This window comes from Wyeomyia smithii, chromosome 2, assembly GCF_029784165.1.
Source record: "Wyeomyia smithii strain HCP4-BCI-WySm-NY-G18 chromosome 2, ASM2978416v1, whole genome shotgun sequence".
In the NCBI taxonomy this organism is placed as follows: domain Eukaryota; kingdom Metazoa; phylum Arthropoda; class Insecta; order Diptera; family Culicidae; genus Wyeomyia; species Wyeomyia smithii.
In genome coordinates, this window is record NC_073695.1 from 265,884,673 (window position 1) to 265,907,763 (window position 23,091).

Consider the following 23,091-nt stretch of genomic DNA (forward strand, 5'->3'; position numbering starts at 1 on the left):
GAGATTTGCCTAAACGGGAGAAATGTTGTCAGCGAACGTGAAGGAATTTCTCTTTGCGAAAAGTTAAAACTTTTGATTTAATTTTGAACTAAGTTGCAGTCATACGTTGCATGTAATGAATTATTTTCTTTTTTCTTGCAGTTCTTCATCGCAAAATGGATAGTAAAACAAACCTGCAGGTACCGACGGAAGAGAAAGATGTGAAACATGTTTCCACGTCTCCTCTTCGTACCCCAGTTACGCAACTGAAGCAAACCAGCAAACAGTCCACTGGATCCGCCACAGGTTAGTGAAATGCTTCCATTTTTTTTTTTCAAAAATACCACAAAATCGTAAAATTGCAGAATCTTCTATTACGAGTTCTAATTATCCAATGATTTTTTAAGAAACGCCTTATTTTGACATAAATATATTATTAAGAATAAAATCTATGATAAACTCATCATATTTCAAACTGTTAAATTTTAAAGGTCTTAAGATTTCCAGGTTTTTGAATCTCATTATTCAGGAATTCAGGAATTTTATAAAACTAGGCTTTAAGGACATTAAGATTTAAAAATCTTAGAGTTCTAAGAATCTTGAATTCCAGGTTCTTCAAATTATAGAATACTTAGCTTTTATTGTTATGGTGGTTCAGAAATCACTGAAGAGCTTGAAAATTGATATTCTATGTTACTATTAAATCCACAATTTTGAACCAAATTGTAAAAAGATCGTTGTACCAATCAGGGCTCAATCTCAGGTTTACCATTTAACAACTATTTTCTTATGTCAAGAAACACCTGTTGGTAGAAACAGGCCTAAATGTTACGGAGTGATCATTCATTCAAATACACTTCTACTTTTATACAAATAGATTTTAAAAGCTCTTATCTTGTTCGTTCGACGTTCTTGATTAAATTTTATTTTAATAATAGCTCAACCTCAGCAATTTTCCTAACGTATTTTGGACTCTCCGTTTATAAAAGATCATTATATCAAGTCGAGGGGTTTAAAAAAACGATCGATCAAAAAATCGATAGAAATATTTGCACGAATGTTTTTAAATCGTTGAAAATTACCCGCTTTAGATATTCTTTAACTATCTAATAGCCAAACAGCCAATAATTATTATCGATAGAAACATCGATTCACTATAAATAGATACCATTTCTTTAAAAAGTACTTGGTACAATTGCTGTGTCGAATTTTTCTGTACCAACTCTATCAATTCAGACATCATTTTTCATCCTCTACGTGTCACCCTGTTAACGAAAATACCGATATTTAGCATTATTAGTTTTCCTCAAACTGGAATCACCATGTCAGGCTTCAACATGACGGTTTTCAGTTTCTGGATATAATACCGGTTCCAGAAATTTGAATATTGGAAAGTGTATACACATTTTCTAGCTCTACGCAGCTTCGCAGAATCCGAAAGTCACGAATTGGATTTCTAAATGACGTTAAAAGACGTCAATTTACTGTTTATTGGTGTCCTGTCAATAATGAGAAGTATTTAAGCATATTTCTCGATTTCCGACCTGTGGACATCAACTTCTGACCTCTAGATATGACCGAGGACCAAAGAATCAAAGAATTCAATCAGCTTATCGTATAAAACCTGAAAACTTCTTCATGATTCAGGGCAGGGGGTGACCATTCTCCATTTCAATACATCTGTGACCACTTCCTCTGTAAAAGGAATTTGGAGAATTTCGTGGATTTCGGGCATTCAAGAGTTATGCTGGAAAATGCATACAAAACTTGTATGTTCAATAAACAGATTTTGCTTCATCTTAGGATATTTTTACAACTTTACGGATATTTTCACAACTTAGGATATTTTAACCTCTGGATATTTTCACAACTTTACGGCTCAGAACTTGAATAACTTTAGAAATTTATGATTTTATGACATTATTCATGACTCCAGATTATTTTCCATTTTTTACAATAAATCTTTATTGCTAAAATTAAAATTAGCAATTTGAATTGTCAAATTTTAGAATCTTAGCATATTTTTTTTCTTCTGTGTGGACTCATCACTGCGACCAGAGACATTTTGATCTATTGTGATATTGCCCAGGTATTTTTTTATTTATATCCGTGCTTGTGTGTGAGAGTTTACCCTTTCATTTCAAGCTTACTGCTCTACTATACGGAGCCTCTTTTCTATCCTACCAATATCGCCAAATTACAATTCCCTGAACTGAGGCTACACCTAACGTTCCTCTCCGGCCTGGTTTATTCTAAGGCCAATGACATACTGAGGCGTCAAATTAAGCGAAGCGTTAAGCGTATGAGAAGCGGTATAAACAGAAGCGTTGGGTGAAGATTTTTATGACATACTGGAGCGAGCGTCGCAAATGCGTTGTGTTGTCATATTCCTAGATTCCAGCAGCGGTTTCGTTTAAAGGAAATATGAATTCGTCCAATGAAGATTTGTTTGTTTCTTCAAGCACGGTAAATCACGTTTTTAGTAAACATAGGGATTTTTTTTTATGAAATAAAATAATATTTCTGAAGTCAGTTGCGCTACAGACGTAGTAAAAAATATAAGAAACTAGTTGGCCCGTAGTGGCTAGCCACTTTCAAATGCATTTTGAACTATCAAAAGTTGGTATTTAATCTAAAATGGAATTTTTTTTTTTTTTGAAATATCGAGTAGAAGTTCAATATGTAACTAAGACACTATCGACAATTCGATGCAATGGCCAGCGCTGGTTTAAAACTTAATTAATTATCTAAACTGCGATAAATCCTACGTTCAGTAGATCGTGGCTTGATTGCTTACTCGAAAACGAATCTGCATCTCGCTTCTTATACGGATCCACTGCACAGCTGTTTTCTCCAATATCTAAAGACTTCTTCTCCATTATTTGATTATTTTCGAAAAATTGTTTTCTAACGATTCATTTTTTTTTAATTACATAACTTGAATAATAGTTCATTTTCTCAATTATTTGATGTGACATATATATGTTATATTCAAACTAAGCTTACAAAATAACTAAAAATGAATGTGATTGTAAAAAAAAAAAAACAATTTACAAAAACCATTGCTCATGAAAAAATACTGGATTGCTCAAAAAAATATCCACACATGCAACAGTTTGTCTTTGCAATTTGTTATTAACAATAGCAAAGCTTAAAATAACGAAGTACTGTCCCCTTTTAATCATTTATGGGTAGTTCAAATCCCTCTTTAATACTCCGATATAACTTCATACGTGATAAATGACGCGCATGAAACATCTGTCATCTGCGTTCCATCACAGAAACGTTTATTATAGTGTTGCGTAACAACATACCAATCCTCATCCCATCACCACCACCATTGTCTACTCCTTTGTTTTCGTCTTCTTCTACATAAGCAAACAAATATTATTTGATAAAAAATAAAAAATGTTGGCTTACTGTAGCGAATTTGCAGGATAGTACATAAACTTAAGTTTAATTTTACAAACTTTGAGAATTTTATGTTGATATATCAAAATATCTTAAATCAAAACTGTTGATCAGATTTTACATAATGTTCAAAAATAATGGCCAATAGCTCAACCCGATCCCGGCGGAGAGAAACCAGTTTTTACCTCAAAAAATGAACTTCAACTCTTATTACTCATCAACTATAAACATAATTAACACAAACTGTATTGCAAATTAAAGATTTATCTGTACCTTACTGAATAATTTCATCGTGAAAACTATCAAGTATAATTGTTGAACTTGAATCAAAGTTTGAATGTCTCTCGTCGGGAATGGGTTTATCTTATACTCTAAGTTTTTTTGAAACAGCTAAAATTTTCACGTATCAGCAAAATAATTATCCCTTTCTCCGTACATCTTGAACGTCGTAGTATATTTAAAGAATTAATTTGGGGTGCAGCATGTCTTGTGTAGGTTAAGTGTCTTTTCTATTTTTAAAAATATCGAAAAAAAATTATATTGCTTTATCTTTGAGTACAACTTCTTGAGAACATTTTTGTAAATTTTGTTAGAGCTTTGAGTAATAGGGAGAAAGTTGGATAGATTTCAAGTGCGGCTTGTCCCGCGCCATAAGCTAAACTTGAAACTCGATATGATGTTTTGCATAAAATGGCTTTGGCGAGTTACAGCCGGTTTTCTTAAATTTTTTATAAATTGTCGTTATTAACGTCTTCGGTCAACTTTTTGCTATCGAATAACTGTACTATTGAAAAAATACAATATCAATGCATATAAAAATTGCTACACACTTAAAAAAAAAACAAACTGCTTATTTTCTCGAGCAAAAAGGTTTCTAATCCCCATTATTTTCTTGACTTTTTCATAATCTATCCACAATGAATTTCAACTGGTACTGCCATATTACATCACTTGACAACCTAATTTAGATGGCAATGCCATGACATTACAGAAATTATTGAACATTGTAACTATAAAGTAACGTTCATAATCAACTGACAGTGGTTTGGTTAACTTTAGATTTCATTTACATGCTTGATATCTTTGATACTAGGGTAAGGAACGGCTTAAGCAGTAGCGCCTATTTTAATCAGTCGAAGAAAACAGGCCTCAAACTCCTGCATTTTGATCAATATCGACAATTTCAAAGATGGAAACGAAAACTTTGATTGTCTAGCTGTCTTACGAATATGAGAAATACCGTTAATCACAAAGCAATCTGTGAACAATCACCAATTGAAACAAATCGACCTATATTGCAGCCATTCAGGAGCCACTTCGGGTGCTGCAAAAAAACACCTGCAAAACAGATGGAAACTGCTTAAAATAGGTTCGGGGTGATTGGAATAGTGTCCCTCGATTCGTAACTTTGATTGATGATTGTCAAAGTTTGCAAACTTAGTTTTACAATCTGAAAACAAGTTCTGATAGAGAAAACGATAGCAAACAGATTGATATACTACTGTTTGAGTTTCACCCAACACATTTCGAGTATTTCGTCTGAATACACAGGCGGTTCCTAAAGCTGCTTGAAATATGTTCCCTACCCTATGTCTTTCTTACATCCTAAAATTGCCTTTCGCTCTTATTACGTTTTTGGCGGTTTTTGTCGATGCGCCTGCATCAGAACCTATAGCCATGTGCTAATTTAACACGTGTGCCGAATATTAGTTAAGACGCAGTTAGCTTTGATTTCCTTACGACTGGCTTCATACCAGGCAAGAGGAGGTGAGTCGAGGACTAAAAGCAAAGGTAACTTGTAGTCAGAACAGGAGTGTTTGCGTTGCTACCCACAAAAAAAATAACAAACTTTAGTGTACCTCAGGTTCAGAGTTTGCTTGGGAAAAAGGCAATTTGAGTAACTTTCGTTTGTCGTGCGCGTGGCTGAAAGACAAGCAAACTATATATATTCCGATTATTCTAAATTTTCAACCCGCTGACCCCGAGTAACGTTCAACAAGTTTAAATATGATATCTGTTCAGTATGTTAGGCATGAAATATCAATCAAAAATACCAGTGTTATTTTCCTGACGACCTGAAAATTTTTCCCGATATTTTCTATATTTAAGACCAAAATAAAGCGAATATAAAGCACCTGGCGATATCAGGTTTAGTCTGAACATGGTATTACTGCACTAACATTTTTTAAACATTTTAACATTTTGTAAACGAAAATGTATTCTATTTGCTTTTTTTTTTCAATTACCAAAACAAAACAAAGCAAATGTAAAGCACCTTGCGATGAAAGATTTTGTCTGAACAAGGTATTACCGCGTAAGTATACGCGCGTCAAAACACTTCTCGTTCTGTTTCGCCGCCTCTACCGACGCGTCGTTGCCGCTTGAGTATGACCGGTTTGAGCGTTTCATATAGACGTTCGAAGAAGTAGCTCGGACGCTTTTGCGACGCTTCTTGCTTCGCTTCATTTGACGCCTCAGTATGTCAGTAGCCTAAGAGGGACTTATTTTGTCAAGAGGAAGGAGTCTTATCGAACCTCGTTCCTCCTACCAACACCGCATCACAATCACAATTCCCTGAAGAGGCACTCAATTCTTCACCTCTGGTCAGGTTTATTATAAGTAGGACTCATATTTTTGTCAAGAGGAATTCGAATCAAAACCTCGTTCCTCCAGCCAAGACCGCGTCATAATTACAATTTTCTGAAGAGAACTATTATACGTTACTCAGAACAGTTTAATTATAAGAGGGACTTTTTTGTTAGGATGAAAGTCAGCAAGGGTACTATAGAATTCAGCTTGAAGGAAGGGTATGTAGTAGAGAGCCTGAGAATGAACCCATGGTAGTAGAGAGCCTGAGAATGAACCCATGTTAAAGTCCTTTGACAACCAAATGGCCTGATTCTACTAAGATTCTAACCCACGACCACTCGCTCATCAAAGCGGACTCTGTAACCTTGCGGCTATGAAGCTCTCTATCTTAGCATATTAATAGGGTATCAAACTTCTTCGGGAGAGGTTTTCTCCGGCAGGTTTTTGCATATGAAATGCTCATGCTTATGCACGTACTACTGCTGCTGGTACTTTAAAATTATGAATTTTGAGCTCGTGGGATTTGACCAGCAATTCCACCAAAAAAAGTGCCATCTGCTCAAAATTTATTCAGGTCTTTGTTGAAAAATATTAAACCGGTTTTTTTTTTGTTCGGTTGTAAAGTAATACTTCTTGAAAAAGTGTGGCTCAATAAATATACTTTTTTCAAAATCTACGATTTTTCAAAAGCTTGTAATTTTCAAGGCGTTTTACCGATATTGAAGACCCTCAAAATAAAGCATACTTTTGAGATAATTTGATATTTTATAAAAAGTTTCTTGAGAAATTACACGATTGGGTCTCCCAGGTCCTGAACCCTACAAACCTGCCAAATACCGTTTTTATCATGATTTTCGCTTAATTATTACTATTAAAAGCACAGCTAGATATTTTTTCTTAAAAGGCACACTAATTGACGTCAATCAAAAGCGGTTCAACGATATAAAAATTACGAATGTTTGAAAATTGTAAATTTTGAAAAAAGTCGATTTGTGGACCACCATATTTCAAGAAGTGTCACTCTAAGAGCCAAACAAAAAGATGGGTGTCCAAAATTCATTATTTCGAAAGTCACAACATTTTTATAATAAAATTGACGAAAAAGATTCAACATCGGTTAATCGCCTCAAAAGTTGCCAATTTTTAAGATTTGTAGATTTTGAATAAGGGTCGTTCCATACGAAGTTTACATGCCACTTGGACACGACCATCACAGATTTCGCTCAAAGTTATGGGAATTATTCATCTACTGCCACTTTGGAAAAATGCCAATTTTGGTGTCGATTCGAATACCCCCCGCTCTCTTGGACCACCCTCCTTATGGCAAAGTCGCGCAATTTTTGTCAAAAATCTCTTTTTTTCTTACAATTCATAGACGTAATATGTCCGAAAAATACCGATAGATGATTTTTGAAGAAAATAAACCAAGGAACCCAGAAAAAATATAAGTTTTGAATGGAAGTGTTGCCAGATGAATTATTTTTGTATTTGAAAACTAAATTTACATTTTTCGGCAAATGCAGCCATTTTGATTTTAAATTTGATAATTTCATCGTGTTCCTTGGAAAATTCACATAAGAAACAACTATCATCCCGAGGTAATATGAGCCAATCTCGAGATATCACATTTTTACGAAAAAGTTGTAAACTTCGTAATTATTTTATTTTATAATTTATAGACGTAAGACACCCGAAAAACAGTGATAGGTTTGATCAATACTCTGATCATAAAAAGTGTTTCTAGTATATTTGTAAATAGTAATAATTGTAAAATTGTAAATTTGTAAATAGTGTGCATGTTAAATTGTTAAAACTTAGATTATTCTTACGAGCTAGTATTAGATCTAAATTTAGGCTAAACATACTTAACTTATAACGTAACGCAAGACTACTAAACGCACTCTGTAGAGTTCATTCTCTGATAAGAGAGATGTAGCGAGAGGAGAAATGATAGCCAGATACCGATACCAATTAATCCTAGCTCTGTACAAACCGATCAGTAGAAATTAAATCCCCAATCGAACCACACAGCGTAATTGTTTCCCTCGATCAAGAGTCAGAAGTCCAATTTGATAGCCTTTTGTTCTGGTGTGCTATCCGACTTCGAAGTGAAGTTTTTTAACTCCGCTATTCTCGTGCGCCAAGTAACCCGTTGCCATCAGCGTGACCGGCACGGTGAATTTTGTTACGGCTAAAGTGGTGACCAGCGATTAATTCACGCCAAAAGGTGAAGCAGTAGATCGTCGATATTTCCTCTCCAGTGAATTTTGGTACCGTTCTGGGTGAACGAGAAGCAACACCTCCAAAGTCCGGCATTACAGCATCCACGGCTCGATCAAGGTTAATTTTAAAGAAAATAAACCAAGGAATCCAGAAAAAATATCATTTTTGGCCGGAAGTGTTGCCAGATAGATTATTTTTGTATTTTGAAATTAAATTTGCATTTTTCGGCCAATGCAGCTAATTTTATTTTAAATTTGATAGTTTCATTGTATTTCTCGGAGAATTTTACGTAGTAAACACTTACCACCCCGTGGTAATATGAGCCAATCTTGAGATATAACATTTTTACGATAAATTAATTACGAAATTCAGAACTTTTTTCCTGAAAATGCTTTATCATGAGATTGGCTATTACCACGGGATGATAAGTGTTTCTAACGTAAAATTTTCCAAGAAATACGATGAAATCATCAAATTTAAATTAAAATTAGCTGCATTTGCCGAAAAATGCAAATTTAGTTTCAGAATACAAAAATAATCTATCTGGCAACACTTCCGGTCAAAAATAATATTTTTTCTGAATTCCTTGGTTTATTTTCTTCAAAATTCACCTATCACTATTTTTCGAGTGTCTTACGTCTATAAATTGTAAAAAAATTAATTACGAAGTTTACAACTTTTTTCGTAAAAATGTTATATCTCGAGATTGGCTCATATTACCTCGGGATGATAGTTCTTTCTTATGTGAAATTTTCCAAGAAACACGATGAAATTATCCAATTCAAAATCGAAATGGCTGCATTTGCCGAAAAATGTAAATTTAGTTTTCAAATACAAAAATAGTTTATCTGACAACACTTCCGGTCAAAACATATATTTTTCCTGGATTCCTTGGTTTATTTTCTTCAACAATCATCTATCAGTATTTTTCGGACATCCTACGTCTATGAATTGTAAGGAAAAGGAAAAAGAGATTTTGAACAAAAAATGAGTAACTTTGCAATAAGGAGGGGGGTCCCCCAGAGCGGGGGGTATTCGAATCGACACCAAATTTGGGATTTTTCCAAAGTGACATTAGATGAATAATTCTCCCAACTTTGAGCAAAATCTGTGATGGTCGTGACCAAGTTTGTGCTTTTTTGTGGTCACTTCGTATGGAATGACCCATAAGTCGATTTTTGGGCCACCAGCTTTCAGTTTCAAGTAACTCAATAGTAACCAACTATGACGATTTTTAACATGATGGAATGACTGTGTGATTAAAAGGTTTTATCTTTTTAAAACTCCGTTATTATCTGATTGCAAGTTTTTAACATTTTGGAGTTTTACTTTTACTTTTAGGTTGACCGCTCCAAAACACCCATTTTTATCATGATTTTCGCAGAGTTATCGTTCTTCAAAGCACAGTTGGGTGGTTTTCCTTGAAAAACCCACTAATCAAACTTCAAAAATAGCCAAGCAGAAAAGTACCGGTCCAAAATTTTTCAATAAGGACTCAATATAGGAATTTCAAAAATGATCGGAGCAAAACAATTTGGATTTTTTTTGTATTGAAGTTTGAGCTTTTTAAATTCTGCGATTATCTGGATAACGGATTTTAAAATTTTGGAATTTCAATATTAAAAACTTGTGGGCTTTCAAGTTTAGAGAAATTTGAAATTCTAAAATTTCGGGGTCTTGAAGGGTGTTACGGTCAAAAGCTGCCTAACGTCAATTCACCATATTATTTTTATCGTGTATCAAAAAAAAAAACCTAACACCTTTCATTTTAAAGACGTGTGTGTATAGTATAATGCTTTATGTTTGATTTTTATTTTGGAATTGTCTAATGTGGCAAAATCAACCATTATCAATGTGATAAAAGTGTTTGGAGAATGTTTGTCGACTGCCAGGAAGACGAAATCGGGGGGGAAATCGAAATCCGAAAGCCGCAAAAACGACGGAAAGAGTGGCCAGCAGTTTCAGCGAAATCCCAACCTTTCCGTCCGAGATGTCGCAGGCAAGCTGAGAGTGTCGTTTACAACTGTGAATCAAGCTAAAAAACGAGCCGGACTGCCGACTTATAAAAAGTTGGTGGCTTTCAATCGTGACGATAAGCGAAACAAATCGACTAGACAACGATTGCGATCGCAAAAAGGCTGAACAGAACCTGATAGAATGAAAATACCACGTGGGTAAAGTCGCAAGGGGGGGGGGGTGGCCAAAAGACCACGAAAAACCACGGGGGGGTATAAAAAGGGATCAAAATATGACCACGTGGTTTAGGAACGACCCCTAAAGTAGTTCAGCAAGAAGGGCTTTAGGAAAAAAAAACCCGAGATGCCCTAGAACCATTAAATAATTGTCCTCTTTGATGGTCATTCCGGATCTTTTGGTGGACGGAGAGTATTTTTTGGACAAATTTTTTACTAGATAAACACGTTTCTGGTTCCGAACCCACGTTAATTCGGAAATTCGCGAAAAATTTTTTTGAATGACCGCGGTATCGCGTAAAAACCCGCGTTAATTCAAAAATCCGCGTAAAAAAACCTCGTAAAAGAATCCGCGTATAAAAAAACCGCGTAAAAAAACCTGACTGTACTTCACTAGCGATACTTATGTAGGTAATGAAAAAATTTTTGTTTTGGTTATAGGTGGAGTTGGGCACGACTTCTACTGCTCGTCGCGGAACAACTTTAAAAAAGCGGTTCACGGCAATCGCTGCACAGGCGCCATTTTGAAACAAAAATAGCAATAAAAATATTTTTTCTATTCTGCAAGGGTTGCTCAATCCAATGATATATTATTCATATACCTTACATCTCAAACGTCCTGTAAAAAAATTTATGAAAAAAGCTTTGTTTTTTGAGCATTTGGTAAATATTACCTCTTAATGGAAGACTGACGTGTCGTCGGCAAAAAGCAGTAATTTTCCATGCAGGTTTAACTTCACCAGATCATCATTAAACAGAAAAAAAGAATTGGCCCAAAGTTACTACTTTGGGGCACACCAGTCGACACAGCTTCGAAAGGGCTATTGAAGTCTCCAGCTGATACGAATTGGAGTCTGGTCGGGAGACAGCTGCTTATCAGTGTTTTGACTATTCCTCTTATTTCGTAAGCTTCCAGCTGATCAACAAGCATTCATTATTTAACGCAGGATTTTATAATTTTTCAATTTATAGATACCAGATTTCTGAATTTTGAATTTTCAAGGTCATGCGATTTCGGGAATACGAAAAACAAATTATATTTGACTACTTCAGATTCGAAAATTTGAGTTCTGGGTGATTAGGGATTCTTCATGTTAAAACTTTTTAATGTTCAAAATTTGCAGTTTTGCGTTTGAGATTGAGATTTTTGGGGTCAAATTGTAGATTTCTGAAATCTAGATTCAAAGACTTTAACAAGTTATTGTTTTGGGATTTTTCAATTTTGAATTTAATGCTAGAATTGCAGGATTTTGGATTCTAAAATTTTCATAATACCAAAGGTCATGTGATTTTGGCATTCTAAAATGTCCGGTTTTTGATTAGGATAGGATACTATTAGGATTTGATTCTCTTATATTTTTGATTATCAGAGCTTTTAGGTATTAGAGTCTCAATGACACAATTTTTGAATTAGGGGACTCAATCTGTTTTTGATATATGATTCTGAGGTTTTCAGTAATTAGAATTTCAGATTTCTAAGGTTCGAGCTATTGAGAGTATTGCAGGATTGTAGAGATTTTGGGATGGTAATTTCTTACAATCTAGAAATTTCATTGATATGAGTATCCAAATTTATTACATTCGTAGCTCCAGCTAGTCGGAAAACGCAACGGTTATGCAATAACTCAAACCACCCCCACTTCTGCTCCGCCCGAACCACAACCACCCTATCCATAAGCGGGAAGCTTTTCATTGATAAAAATCGGACGCTTTTCTTTCTGCATTCTCTCGTCCTGCAGCTGAGAAGCTTTCGCTTGACAAAGCTACCGAAGCTACGACAGTATGACGAGAAGAAGAGCAAGCAAGCATTTTCGTATCCACAGTCGCCATCCGATACCGCGTATAAAATACGACAGGATACCAGTTTCCGCCTCTCAGTACTGCCTCGTGCTGACTGGTGTTCGGACCTATCCCAAGAAAAGCACCTCCATTCGGTCGTCCGATTGCGTGGGGAGACACGTGCGGGCTGCAGCAGTGATACACAAAGTGTACGCCAGTTTGCGAGTGAGATTTTGTTTCGCAACAAGGATAACAAGGTTTTGTTTAGCAGCAGCCGATGGTGCATGGTGAAGTTCTTTGTGTAACTGTGTAAACAGTGCTTTAGGATTGAAGTTATGAATAGCTGCGGCTTTGATTGATCCTTTGTCGCCAATTCGGAAGTGCATTTCTGACGCTGACGCTCTTGACATGCAATCGGGAGTCCAGATTTACTGCCGAGCCGTGCATTGCAGTGAGAGAGCGGAACTGTTCGGCTGATGAGAAAACTACTGAACTGACGTTTTCCTGAAGATGAGGCGCCTGTTAGCATGCAAGCGATGCAGTGGGATTTTGTGCGGATTTTGATTGTGGAGTGGAATGCAAGAAGCGCTGCAAAACATAACCCTGCAAGTGCCGGAGAAAAAATACCGTAAAACTACGTTTTTTATTGCGCTGAGTGAGCGGAATTGCTTGCTCTGTTCCATTTCTAATTATATGGCAAACTAGCAAGTCGTAGAAGAAAAAAATGAAAAACGACCAATGAAATTCTCGGTATTCGGTTGAACTGAGCATACGACGAGCAAAGTTTATACTGTCTGTTATCGCAAGTTTCAACAATACCATTCACTATTAGAAAACTAATCGAAAAAACATATCTGCAGAGTCGAAACTTTGCACGAGTTGGCAATTATTCGCTTCCAAATTGTTTCAAGGACTCATTTAAAACTTTATCACTTGCTGAAGTATTTTAATGCAATGGACTTCATTTGTGGATTGAAGGATTTCCAAAATTGGATCGATTGGTGCCAATTATACAAGAGCACTGAATTATAAGCACTCTATTTCAAAGCTCATGGAATAATGAGAATGAAAAATATTTGGGATAAATTAAGCTCTACGATAAAATGTTCAACAGGCAAATAAAGCCTAAAAACAGGAAGTGCGTGTTTATGCATCAAATAACGCCAAAACTAATTTAAAATTACGAAATGGGACAATTATCTAACATAAAACCAGGAGTTTTTGAGTTTTCAATTCCATGATATAAATATTGGTCCAGTAGCCTTAAATCTTCATTTTAAGATTATCATAATTCAGAATTAAAGACTTCAGGATACAATGATACAATTGCAGAAGTTTGTGATTCAAACTTAGACAAAAACAAAACAAGAACGATTTTCGAAAAAGTCCCATGGAAGTCATCGATGGACAAAAGTTTACTACATTCTGCAATGTTCACGATAAATTAATGTTCTAGATATCACTCTTCGATGTAATTAAATTTTTGAAGTTTTTAATATTTCGTCAATTTTTACATGATGCCTACACCTTGAAAATTTTTACAAAAACTGACTGAGAATATTTCACATCAAAATCATACATCAACATTGATTCTATGATGTGCGATTCAAAAACTATCTTTTAATATAATGGGCCAGCAAATAGAGAAAAATATTTTTATCAGTTGGAGACTAAACATATTTTTTTCCTTTAAACATTAGAGCTTTTTGCTTATTGGAAACCTTGCATTTAGATTTTAGATTTTAGACTACCGAAGAAAACTTTCGCAAAACACTTCACATACAAAAGTTTTGCTTGTTGCTTCAAAAGGAACAGCGAAAAATTCTACCTGTTGTAACAAATTTGTTACCTAACCCATTGTGGAATTGTTTTTCGAATTTCCACAATTGAGTTTTCACCTTGATCGAAATATTTTGACCCAAAAAAATTGGTTTTTGAACCGCAGTGTTTACAGCAAAGATGTTCCATTAATTATTCTCCATGTTATAAAAGTTGCAATTTTGTGACTAATCCAATAATGAACATGAAAATCCACTTTGTTGAGTAAAGATGTAGCACATTTCAAAAGAAAGAACTTTGTCGAAGACACCATATTTCTATCTGCCAATTTAAATGAACTATATTGTGAAGACTTCCCTAGGACGCCCCTTTAAACCATTTTTTAAATATAACTATTGAAAAATGTCAAAATTATAAGCATTTATCTCAACGCTGCATTTTTTAAAGTTTCAAACTTTTGGCGTCATCGGGTGACTAGTTCATTACTTTTATACTTCTTATATTTTTGGTTACTTCTGGGTGCTCAACTAAGTTCTCGCTGTTTCTTTGAATAAAAATGCAACTCTATTTTGGAAAAACATGCGATCGCTTTAAAATACCTTGGCCGGTTACTTTTGATACCGAAGCAAGCTGTTCCTGCGTTTGGCATAGATCCTCATTGAGCAAATCCTGCAGTTTAGCGTATTCGAAGGTTTTTGATCTTCCTTCGCACGGACGATCATTAACATTGAAACTATTGTCTTTAAAGCGACGGAACCAATCACTATGTGTTGTTAGAGCAGCATTTATGTTAACTTTTTTACCTCTCGATACGCCGCCGTTTTCTTCGAGTTTTTTTTTTTTAATTTTTCTCTCGATAATTTGTTACGTTTTTGACTGCTATCAACACCTATTTTTAGAATACTTCTTTTTGCTTTAGTTTCTGCCTTAAAGTGAAGTGTATATTGAATATAAAAATCCACTTTGCTGAGTAAAGATGTAGAACATTTTATAAGAAAAAACTTTGTCGAAGACACCATACTTCTACCTGCCAATTTAAATAAACTATTGTGAAGATTTCCCTAGGACGCCCCTTAAAATCTTTTTTTTAATCTAACTATAAAAAATTGTCAAAATATAAGCATTTTTCTCAACGTTTTATTTTTTAATGTTTCTAACTTGAAGCGTCATCGAGTGACTAGTCGACTTACTTTATTATTTTTCAGATTTTTGGTTACTGAGCAATTTCACAAAAAAAAACGGTAACCAATTTAATCGACCAATTTTGATTTTGCTGAAACTTTGCATAGACGTTTCTATAGTCAAAAGATGCCATTTTGTGCTATTGGTTTATTTTTTTGGTACACGACTCATTTTTGAGAAGCTATTGAAAAATTCTATTTTGAGAAGGTATTGATGATAGCAAATATTTTTGGGGCCAGAACGATTTGTTTGATCGGTGTTACGTCTTCGATAAAGTTGCAGATAATAATTTTGTCTTTCCGAAAAAAACATATACTCTAAGAAAAAATTATTTATTTTTTGAAAAAAAGTTAAAAGAAAATCTGAAAATAATTATCTAAAAAAGCCTATTTTTTAAAAACCCGATTTTTAAAAAATTTTATTTTACAACTACGAAAAAAATTTATGGATTTTTAAGGAAAAAAAATAATCGGGTGAATTTTGTTTTTTTTTTTTTTTTTGAAGGACAAAATTGATATTCACAACTTTGCCGAAGACACTATGCCGATCATTCAAACCGTTTTGGCTGTAGAATTTTTTTTATTTCCAATAGAGCACTCTGTGGGGAATTAAAAATATTTTTGCAGTCAAAACGGCTTGTTTGATTGGCATAGTCTCTTCGACAAAGTTATAAATAATAATTTTATCCTCACATGAAAAAAAGAAGAAATAGATTGCATATAGTAAAAGTAAATACTAGAAAGTTAGAAAAACAGGGTAACTGATAGCAGTTTTTATGTTAATCAAGCAAAATTCCCGTGGAAATTTCGATTTTACTACCACTACAGCGCCATCTCTTAGCATTGAACATTTTTTCGGGTGTCCCATTTTTTACGTTTTTGACTGCTATTAACACCTTTTTCCAGAATACTTTTTTGACGTAGGACTACGTCTTTGTTTTCTATACTAGATTACACTTTGTGAAATTGAAAATGAAACTGGCAAATGTTTCGTCAGATTTCAAACGATTATAGCGAGCGAACGACTTAATGCATCTTAGTCATTTATATGTCGGTGGATAGATAAAATGTGTAACAATTTTTGATATAATGTTCAACATTGTTGCTTTACTGCCTTATGGTGGAAAAAGGTGAAAAGTTCCAAGGTCAAGCTTTCCCATACATTTCCCTCGTTATTGGCTTGCTTCCCGAGCACAGATAACAATAACATGGACGAAATAAATTTCACTGCCTACATATTTTGACTCAACAAAGTGTTTTAGTTTGTTCCTCTTTCTCCAAGCTGTGTGGCCACGCCCTAATGGCAAAAATCTACGCTGAACTCGATACAAAAGACTGCGTGTAGAGAATTCAGCTTCAGTCTAGTTTGTCACACAATAGCGAGTGGAGTATAGCTGTTAGAGGTACGCGGCATTGAGAAACGAGAGCTGCATACGAGTCAACTTCCAGGCACTGCGGAGTATGTTACCTTTATTTTGCATACGGCAGCAACAGTTACCATCGTACGCTGCAGGATACTTGCTGGCACAGCTACTGGAGGGCACAGCGGTGAGCAAATTTTATGCGCGGCCAACAAAACATTCAATACTACCGGTGGTGGTGCGATCATCAGCGCTCTATAGCACACATTTCGAGCTGAAGATTATGGAACCGGTTCTTTTTAGAACTATAAATGCTTGAAGATAAGAGTTATGAGAATTTTCACAACTACTCCTAGTGTGCAATGTTCATCTATTTCTCAAGAATCATTTTTACAATAACGACCAGGGCGCACCAAAGATAAACGGTAGTGTTGCCTATGAATAATTTATCACAGCAAGATATAACTCTCATTTTAAGAATTTTCACTGCTAAATTGAGTGATTTTGCGGTTTAATTGTTTGTTTGGGTCCACTCGAACACCGTTATCAGTCAAATTTTAGCAACGAAAATTAGTTAATCTAAAAACCAGAATGATTTTCGCATCGGGAAAGCAAAAACTTTCTTTTGATGCTTATGAAAATCACTCAGTAGTATCGAAGGTGTTTTGGTTTGTTTCTCTTTCTCCAAGCTGTGTGGCCACGCCCTAATGGCAAAAATCTACGCTGAACTCGATACAAAAGACTGCGTGTAGAAAATTCAGTTCCAGTCTAGTTTGTCACACAATAGCGAGTGGAGTATAGCTGTTAGAGGTACGCGGCATTGAGAAACGAGAGCTGCATACGAGTCAACTTCCAGGCACTGCGGAGTATGTTACCTTTATTTTGCATACGGCAGCAACAGTTACCATCGTACGCTGCAGGATACTTGCTGGCACAGCTACTGGAGGGCACAGCGGTGAGCAAATTTTATGCGCAAACATTCACTACTACCGGTGGTGGTGCGATCATCAGCGCTCTATAGCACACATTTCGAGCTGAAGATTATGGAATCGGTTCTTTTCAGAGCTATAGATGCTTGAAGATGAGAGTTAAGAGAATTTTCGCAACTACTAGTGTAAAATTTTCATGTATTCATGCATTGTTAGTTTTACAATGACGACCATCAAATAAAAACGGTAGTGTTGCCTATGAACAGTTTATCGCAGCATATAATGTATACATTTAGTCCTACGTCACCATTCCATGCAACCTCTAGGGCTGTATACCTTGTAGTATTTTTGCTTCAGTTTCTACCTCTGAGCTCATTTCTAACACCAAAACAAATGTCCTGGAGATGTGTGGTCTTCAACAAAAAAGTGTGATTTGTATGCTTAAATGCTTATTTAGAACAACGTTTTCTTTTAAAATGTAACTAACAAAAGTTAAGTATTTGGCATTGCAGTCGAGTTACAGCAGTCAAGCAGTGTGATTGATATAACAGCACATTCGAATTATGCAGATGTCGACAGTTGGCGTTTTCCTGCTGACCTATACTGAGATGCAGATTTTCCATTTTTTTTTTTTTCAAAAAACTGACGGAATGTTTTAAAAAACTGGATCCTATAATAAAATCAAAACAGAGCTAACTTATAGATATTTTTTGAAGTAGATTTTAATTAGGGGCTTCAAGAGATGTTTGTCCCCAACCTGTTCCTTGTCTTTGTTTTGTTTAAGTTATAGGATGAAAAAAATCTTTCAACAGCAGCCGATGAATGGGATAAAATTAAAAGCTGCGGTATAAAAAATCTTAAGTTTGGAAAGCTATTGCCTCCTTCAAAATTTCTCAATCTTACAACTTTTCCCCAAAAAGCTGTTTTTATTAGAAATATTAGTGGAGTGCAGGTTCCGAAGTTTCCTAAAGTCACTTTCTGTCACTTCACTAGGTATTTTTCTTCAGCAATGCTTTCTCTGTATGATGTTTCTTGGATCGATGATATTCATATTATTAACAAGCTCATCGTCAAAGTTGAATCTTTTTAAAATCTGATTCGTTGAGGTAATGTAGAACCTCACAATATTTGTCTTAACTACCGATAAATTTTTCTTTGTTTATGGTTTTTTGCTTTAAGCATTCCTCGATTAAAATGTAAAATGATCTAATTTCACAGAATTTTTTTGATCTAACACTATTTCGTTAAGATTTTCGAGTTTTTGCATGTACTTCGGTTTCATGAAATCATCAAGAATTGTTCTAAACAGCCTAGTCAAGCTTGCAAGTAGAACATGCAATTCGGACATTTCGTTTTGAAACAGTTTGTTAATATTATTAACTAAGTTTGAAACGCAACATAGAAAGTTAAATAAAGTTAGGTAGGTACACGGGCTTCTACGCCTGTCGTATATGGCTTCAACCCGATTTAGTTAAATATGGTCTACTTTTTTTTAAATCCCAACTAAATCTTCAAGGCAGTATAGCGCTTTATAGCTATATTTATTGCTAACTGGATTGCTCACTTTTGAGTGCTATTACAATAAGAGAATGCCACATGAGCATTCTAAAGAACAAACTCAAGGTCTTCTAAAATAAATTTTTGGCACGCCAAGAACTTCTGTAAATTGCAATGCGCGTGAAATTATGGCAACTTTGGTTCTACTTTTTCCATTCAGATAATAATTAAGTTTTTAAAGAAACATTTCTAAGAATATTTATTATACATACAAGCAGAATCACTTTTGTTGCTTCTTGTTTTTACAAAATCCTCAAGTATGAATGACGTTTTGTGAACTTTAAACCTCTTATTCTAAAAGCAAAGCTTTGGTGCTACATTCCGTATCGGAATTCGACCTTCTGTTTTACTATACACAGACTTCGCAGCCGATTGTTTAGTGTTAAAGACAATTGCGGGGCTAGCGCTACGATCCTACTGACACTAACAATCTCTCCCGAGCCGAGACTCGAACCTACGACGACTGGCTTGTATGGACCATGGACATTACACAATGTGCTTTCTGACTTTTAGGGGGATGAGTCAAAAATAAATTTCTTATTCGAAAACAACAAATCATTTATGTAAAAAAGTAACCTTTTTGACGTGGGACTACGTCTTTGTTTTCTATACTGGTATGAAGCTGGCAAATGTTGCGTCAGATTTCAAAAGATAATAACAGCATTAACCACATGATGGATAACTATAACACGTAAGTTGTTGGATAGATAAAATGTTGAACAATTTTGTAATACGCTAGTTATCATTGTTTTTCGATTGCAAAGCCGTAAAAAAACGATAAAAAGTGTCAAGGACACATTGACGCAAACAATGACCCATTCACATGCGAGCATTTCTAGCACAGACGACATGAATAGACACCAACCACCTGTAATATTTTTTTTATCAATATCCAAAAAAAAATTGACCTAGACTAATTTGATGTCTCGAAGGTAAAGGTTTTTCGAAAAGTTGAAACAGCCCCTTTCTTGAACGATTTATAAACCTGCTATTAGAGCGTAATAGAAAATGCTGTTTTGAATGTAAACATACTGGTAAAAGCAACAATACCGTAAAGTATATGTTGAGTAGAGCACCGCTAGGTTCTCGTCGTCTATCATTGTAGCGGGCACGACTTCTATTCGCGTGCAATCAAAACTGCAATACTGCTATGTAGTATTTTTCTCTGTTTCGATTATATATAAAATTCGATTATATATAGTGGAAAAATTGGAGACTATATATAATCGAGTCCAACCTGTACACCATTTTATACCCTGGAATTCAAAAGCCTTTTTCTTAAATCAATAACTATTTTTCGCTTCTTAGTCTGAGTCTCTGTTTATAACTTTTCTTCATGGTCTCAATTTGATTCCTTTTTTGACTTTCTCGAAAACTCCTATTTTTGAGTCACCCAACCAGCTATCAGCTCTGAAAACTTAGAAACCTGGTGTTGTCTTATTTGTTTTTTAAATCAACTCTCTGGGAGAATCCTCTAGCTAAAAAACATACATAAAAAAGTACAAGGTATACAGCCCTAAGGGTTGTATGAAACGGTGACGTAGGACAAATATAAATATTGATTTTTAATCTCGTTAAACATATTTCACTACGCCTTTTATACACCGTGTATCTCACACAGGTATAAGGGCTCCACTTGCTATCGTGTAAAGAAAAAGAATGAAGTTGAATTTTCTACACGCAGTCTTTTGTATCAAGTTAAGCGTAGATTTTTGCATTAAAGGCGTGGCCACACAGTTTTGAGAAAAAGAAACGAAACATATGATACTGATAAGCACCAAAAGAAAGTTTGTGCTTTCCGGATGTGAAAATTCCTCTGGTTCTTAGATTAACTAATTTGCCTTATTGATATTTGACCGATAACGGTGTTCGAGTAGGCACAAAAAAACAATTGAACCAGAAAATCACTCAATTTAGCAGTGAAAATTCTTAAAATGAGGGTTATATCTTGCTACGATTAACTGTTCATAGGCAACACTATCGTTTATCTTTAATGCCCTGGTCTATATTGTAGAAATGATTATTGAGAAATACATGAATACATGACAGTTTCACACTGGTATTGATTGCGAAAATTCTCATAATTCTTATCTTCAAGTATTTATAGTTCTGAAAAGAACCGATTCCATAATCTTCAGCTAGAAATGCGTGCTACAGAACGCTGATGATCGCACCACCCGTGAGCATTGAATATTTTGCTTGGCCTAGCATACTAAAATTCGCTATCCGCTGGACCCTCCGGTAGCTGTGTCAGCAAAATATCCTGCAGCATACGATGGTATCTGTATGCAAAATAAAGGTCTGATGGTATCGTATGCAAAATGAAGGCAAGGTGTTCGGCAGTGCCTGAAAGTTGACTCGTACGCAGCTCTCGTTCCCTAATGCCGCATACCTGTAACAGCCATACTCCACTCGCTACCGTGTGACGAAAAAGAATGAAGCTAAATTTTCTACACGCAGTCTTTTATATCTTATTATAGCTTGACCTTGGGACTTTTCACCTTTTTTCAACATTAAGCAGTAAAGCAACAATGTTAAACATTATGTCCAATAATTTTCACACATTTAATCTATCCACCGACACATAAATGACTAAGATGCATTAAGTCGTTCGCTTGCTATAATCGTTTAAAATCTGACGCAACATTTGCCGGTTTCATTTTCAATTTTACAAAATGTAATCTAGTATAGAAAACAAAGACGTAGTCCTACGTCAAAAATGTTAAAAATACCACAAGCTATACAGCCCTAGAGTTGTGTGAAATGGTGAAGTGGGACTAAACACTGTAATTAGAGGATTTTTTGTTACAAAATATACAGAGTCTGCAGACAGAATCAATGTATTTGCTCAGCGACTGTACGTATTTTTATTTTCAGCCTCCCCTGGAAATCAATTTCTGAAATATATTCAACAACACTCGAAAGAATATTGTTTATATTTGACGATATTATGCCTGTAGTATTTTTTTGTGCAAACAACATGTATTTGACAAGGCACAAGCATATCGTGCTTGTTGAAGAAGCACCAAGAATTTCTCGTAATGCGTCAAAGTCAAAATTAACTCTATATCCTCAAAAACCAAATCCAATAATACTTACGTTATTATAATGAATGGTTTTGTCTTATTTAACTCCATCAAATCTATAAAATGGATCTTACTTTCAAAATAATATGGAAGCCCTTACAAAGGTTCATTAATTGGCAAACATAAGAAGATATGTTAAACAAAATTATTAACGAGTTCGTAGCAATCAATAATTCCATTTTTGTTTTTTGCCATTTGCCTACAACTACATTCGCTGTATTACGAAGACAGCTAATATACGTTTATTATGGTAAAGCTAAGAATAATAATATATCATCTAACGATTTTGAAATGTAAAAAGAGATTATAATTGAATTTTAGTAAATAAACCAAAAATTCACAAGCATTAGCAGGCTCTTATTTTTTTATAAATGTGTATAGTTGGGAATTTACTCTTCCAATACTAACCGGTCACGATTATTTAGTGAATATCCAAGATAAAATTAAATAAATATGCGTTACAAAAATTCACAATTCTTGTTAAGTAATTTATGGTAATCATATTTATGATATAAACTTTCAATCACCAGTAGCATTGCAGTTTTTCCTCGATTGCACACGAATAGCAATGTACGAACAAAACTGTACCACAGCAGTACGAATAGTACCGCTGCAGTACGAATAGAAGGGTACCGCTACAATCATAGACGACGAGAGACCTGCGGTTCGTTACTCCACTGGTACTGTTGCTTTTACCGGCATGTTTTCTTTCAAGACATCAGTTTTTATTAGGTTCTGAAAGCAGGTTCAAAAATTGTTCAAGTATGAGGATTGTTTCAAACTTTTCGGAAAACTTTTACCTTCGAGACATCATATTAGTCTAAGCTCATAGAAGCAAAAATAAATTGACCTATTGGGATGGGGAGACTCTTTAAATTTTTATTTCGATATTGATACCGAGAATATCACAGGGAACGGATGGTGTCCTTTCACGTCGTCTGTGCTAGGAATGCTCGCATGTAATTGGTTCATTATTCGCGTAAATTTGTCATTAAAACTTTTTATCAATTTTACCGCTTAGCAAT

General features: G+C 35.0%; 1 protein-coding gene across 11 annotated transcripts in view; it reads left to right on the forward strand.

Moving 5' to 3' along the window:
• The window catches only part of LOC129725749 (cytochrome b5 reductase 4), a 128,504-nt gene that overhangs the window by 27,358 nt on the left and 78,055 nt on the right, over positions 1–23,091 (forward strand). For 4 of the 11 annotated variants that reach the window (XM_055681904.1, XM_055681905.1, XM_055681908.1 and 1 more), the window contains exon 1: positions 12,283–12,460. Coding sequence is in view for 2 of the 11 variants with exons in the window: in XM_055681914.1 (XP_055537889.1) it covers positions 156–285 (130 nt within the window). In the remaining 9 variants the exon portion in view is untranslated. Of the gene's footprint in view, positions 1–141; positions 286–12,282; positions 12,802–23,091 lie in introns of those variants that run through there. The other 7 variants (XM_055681907.1, XM_055681911.1, XM_055681912.1 and 4 more) reach the window with 4 other exon arrangements.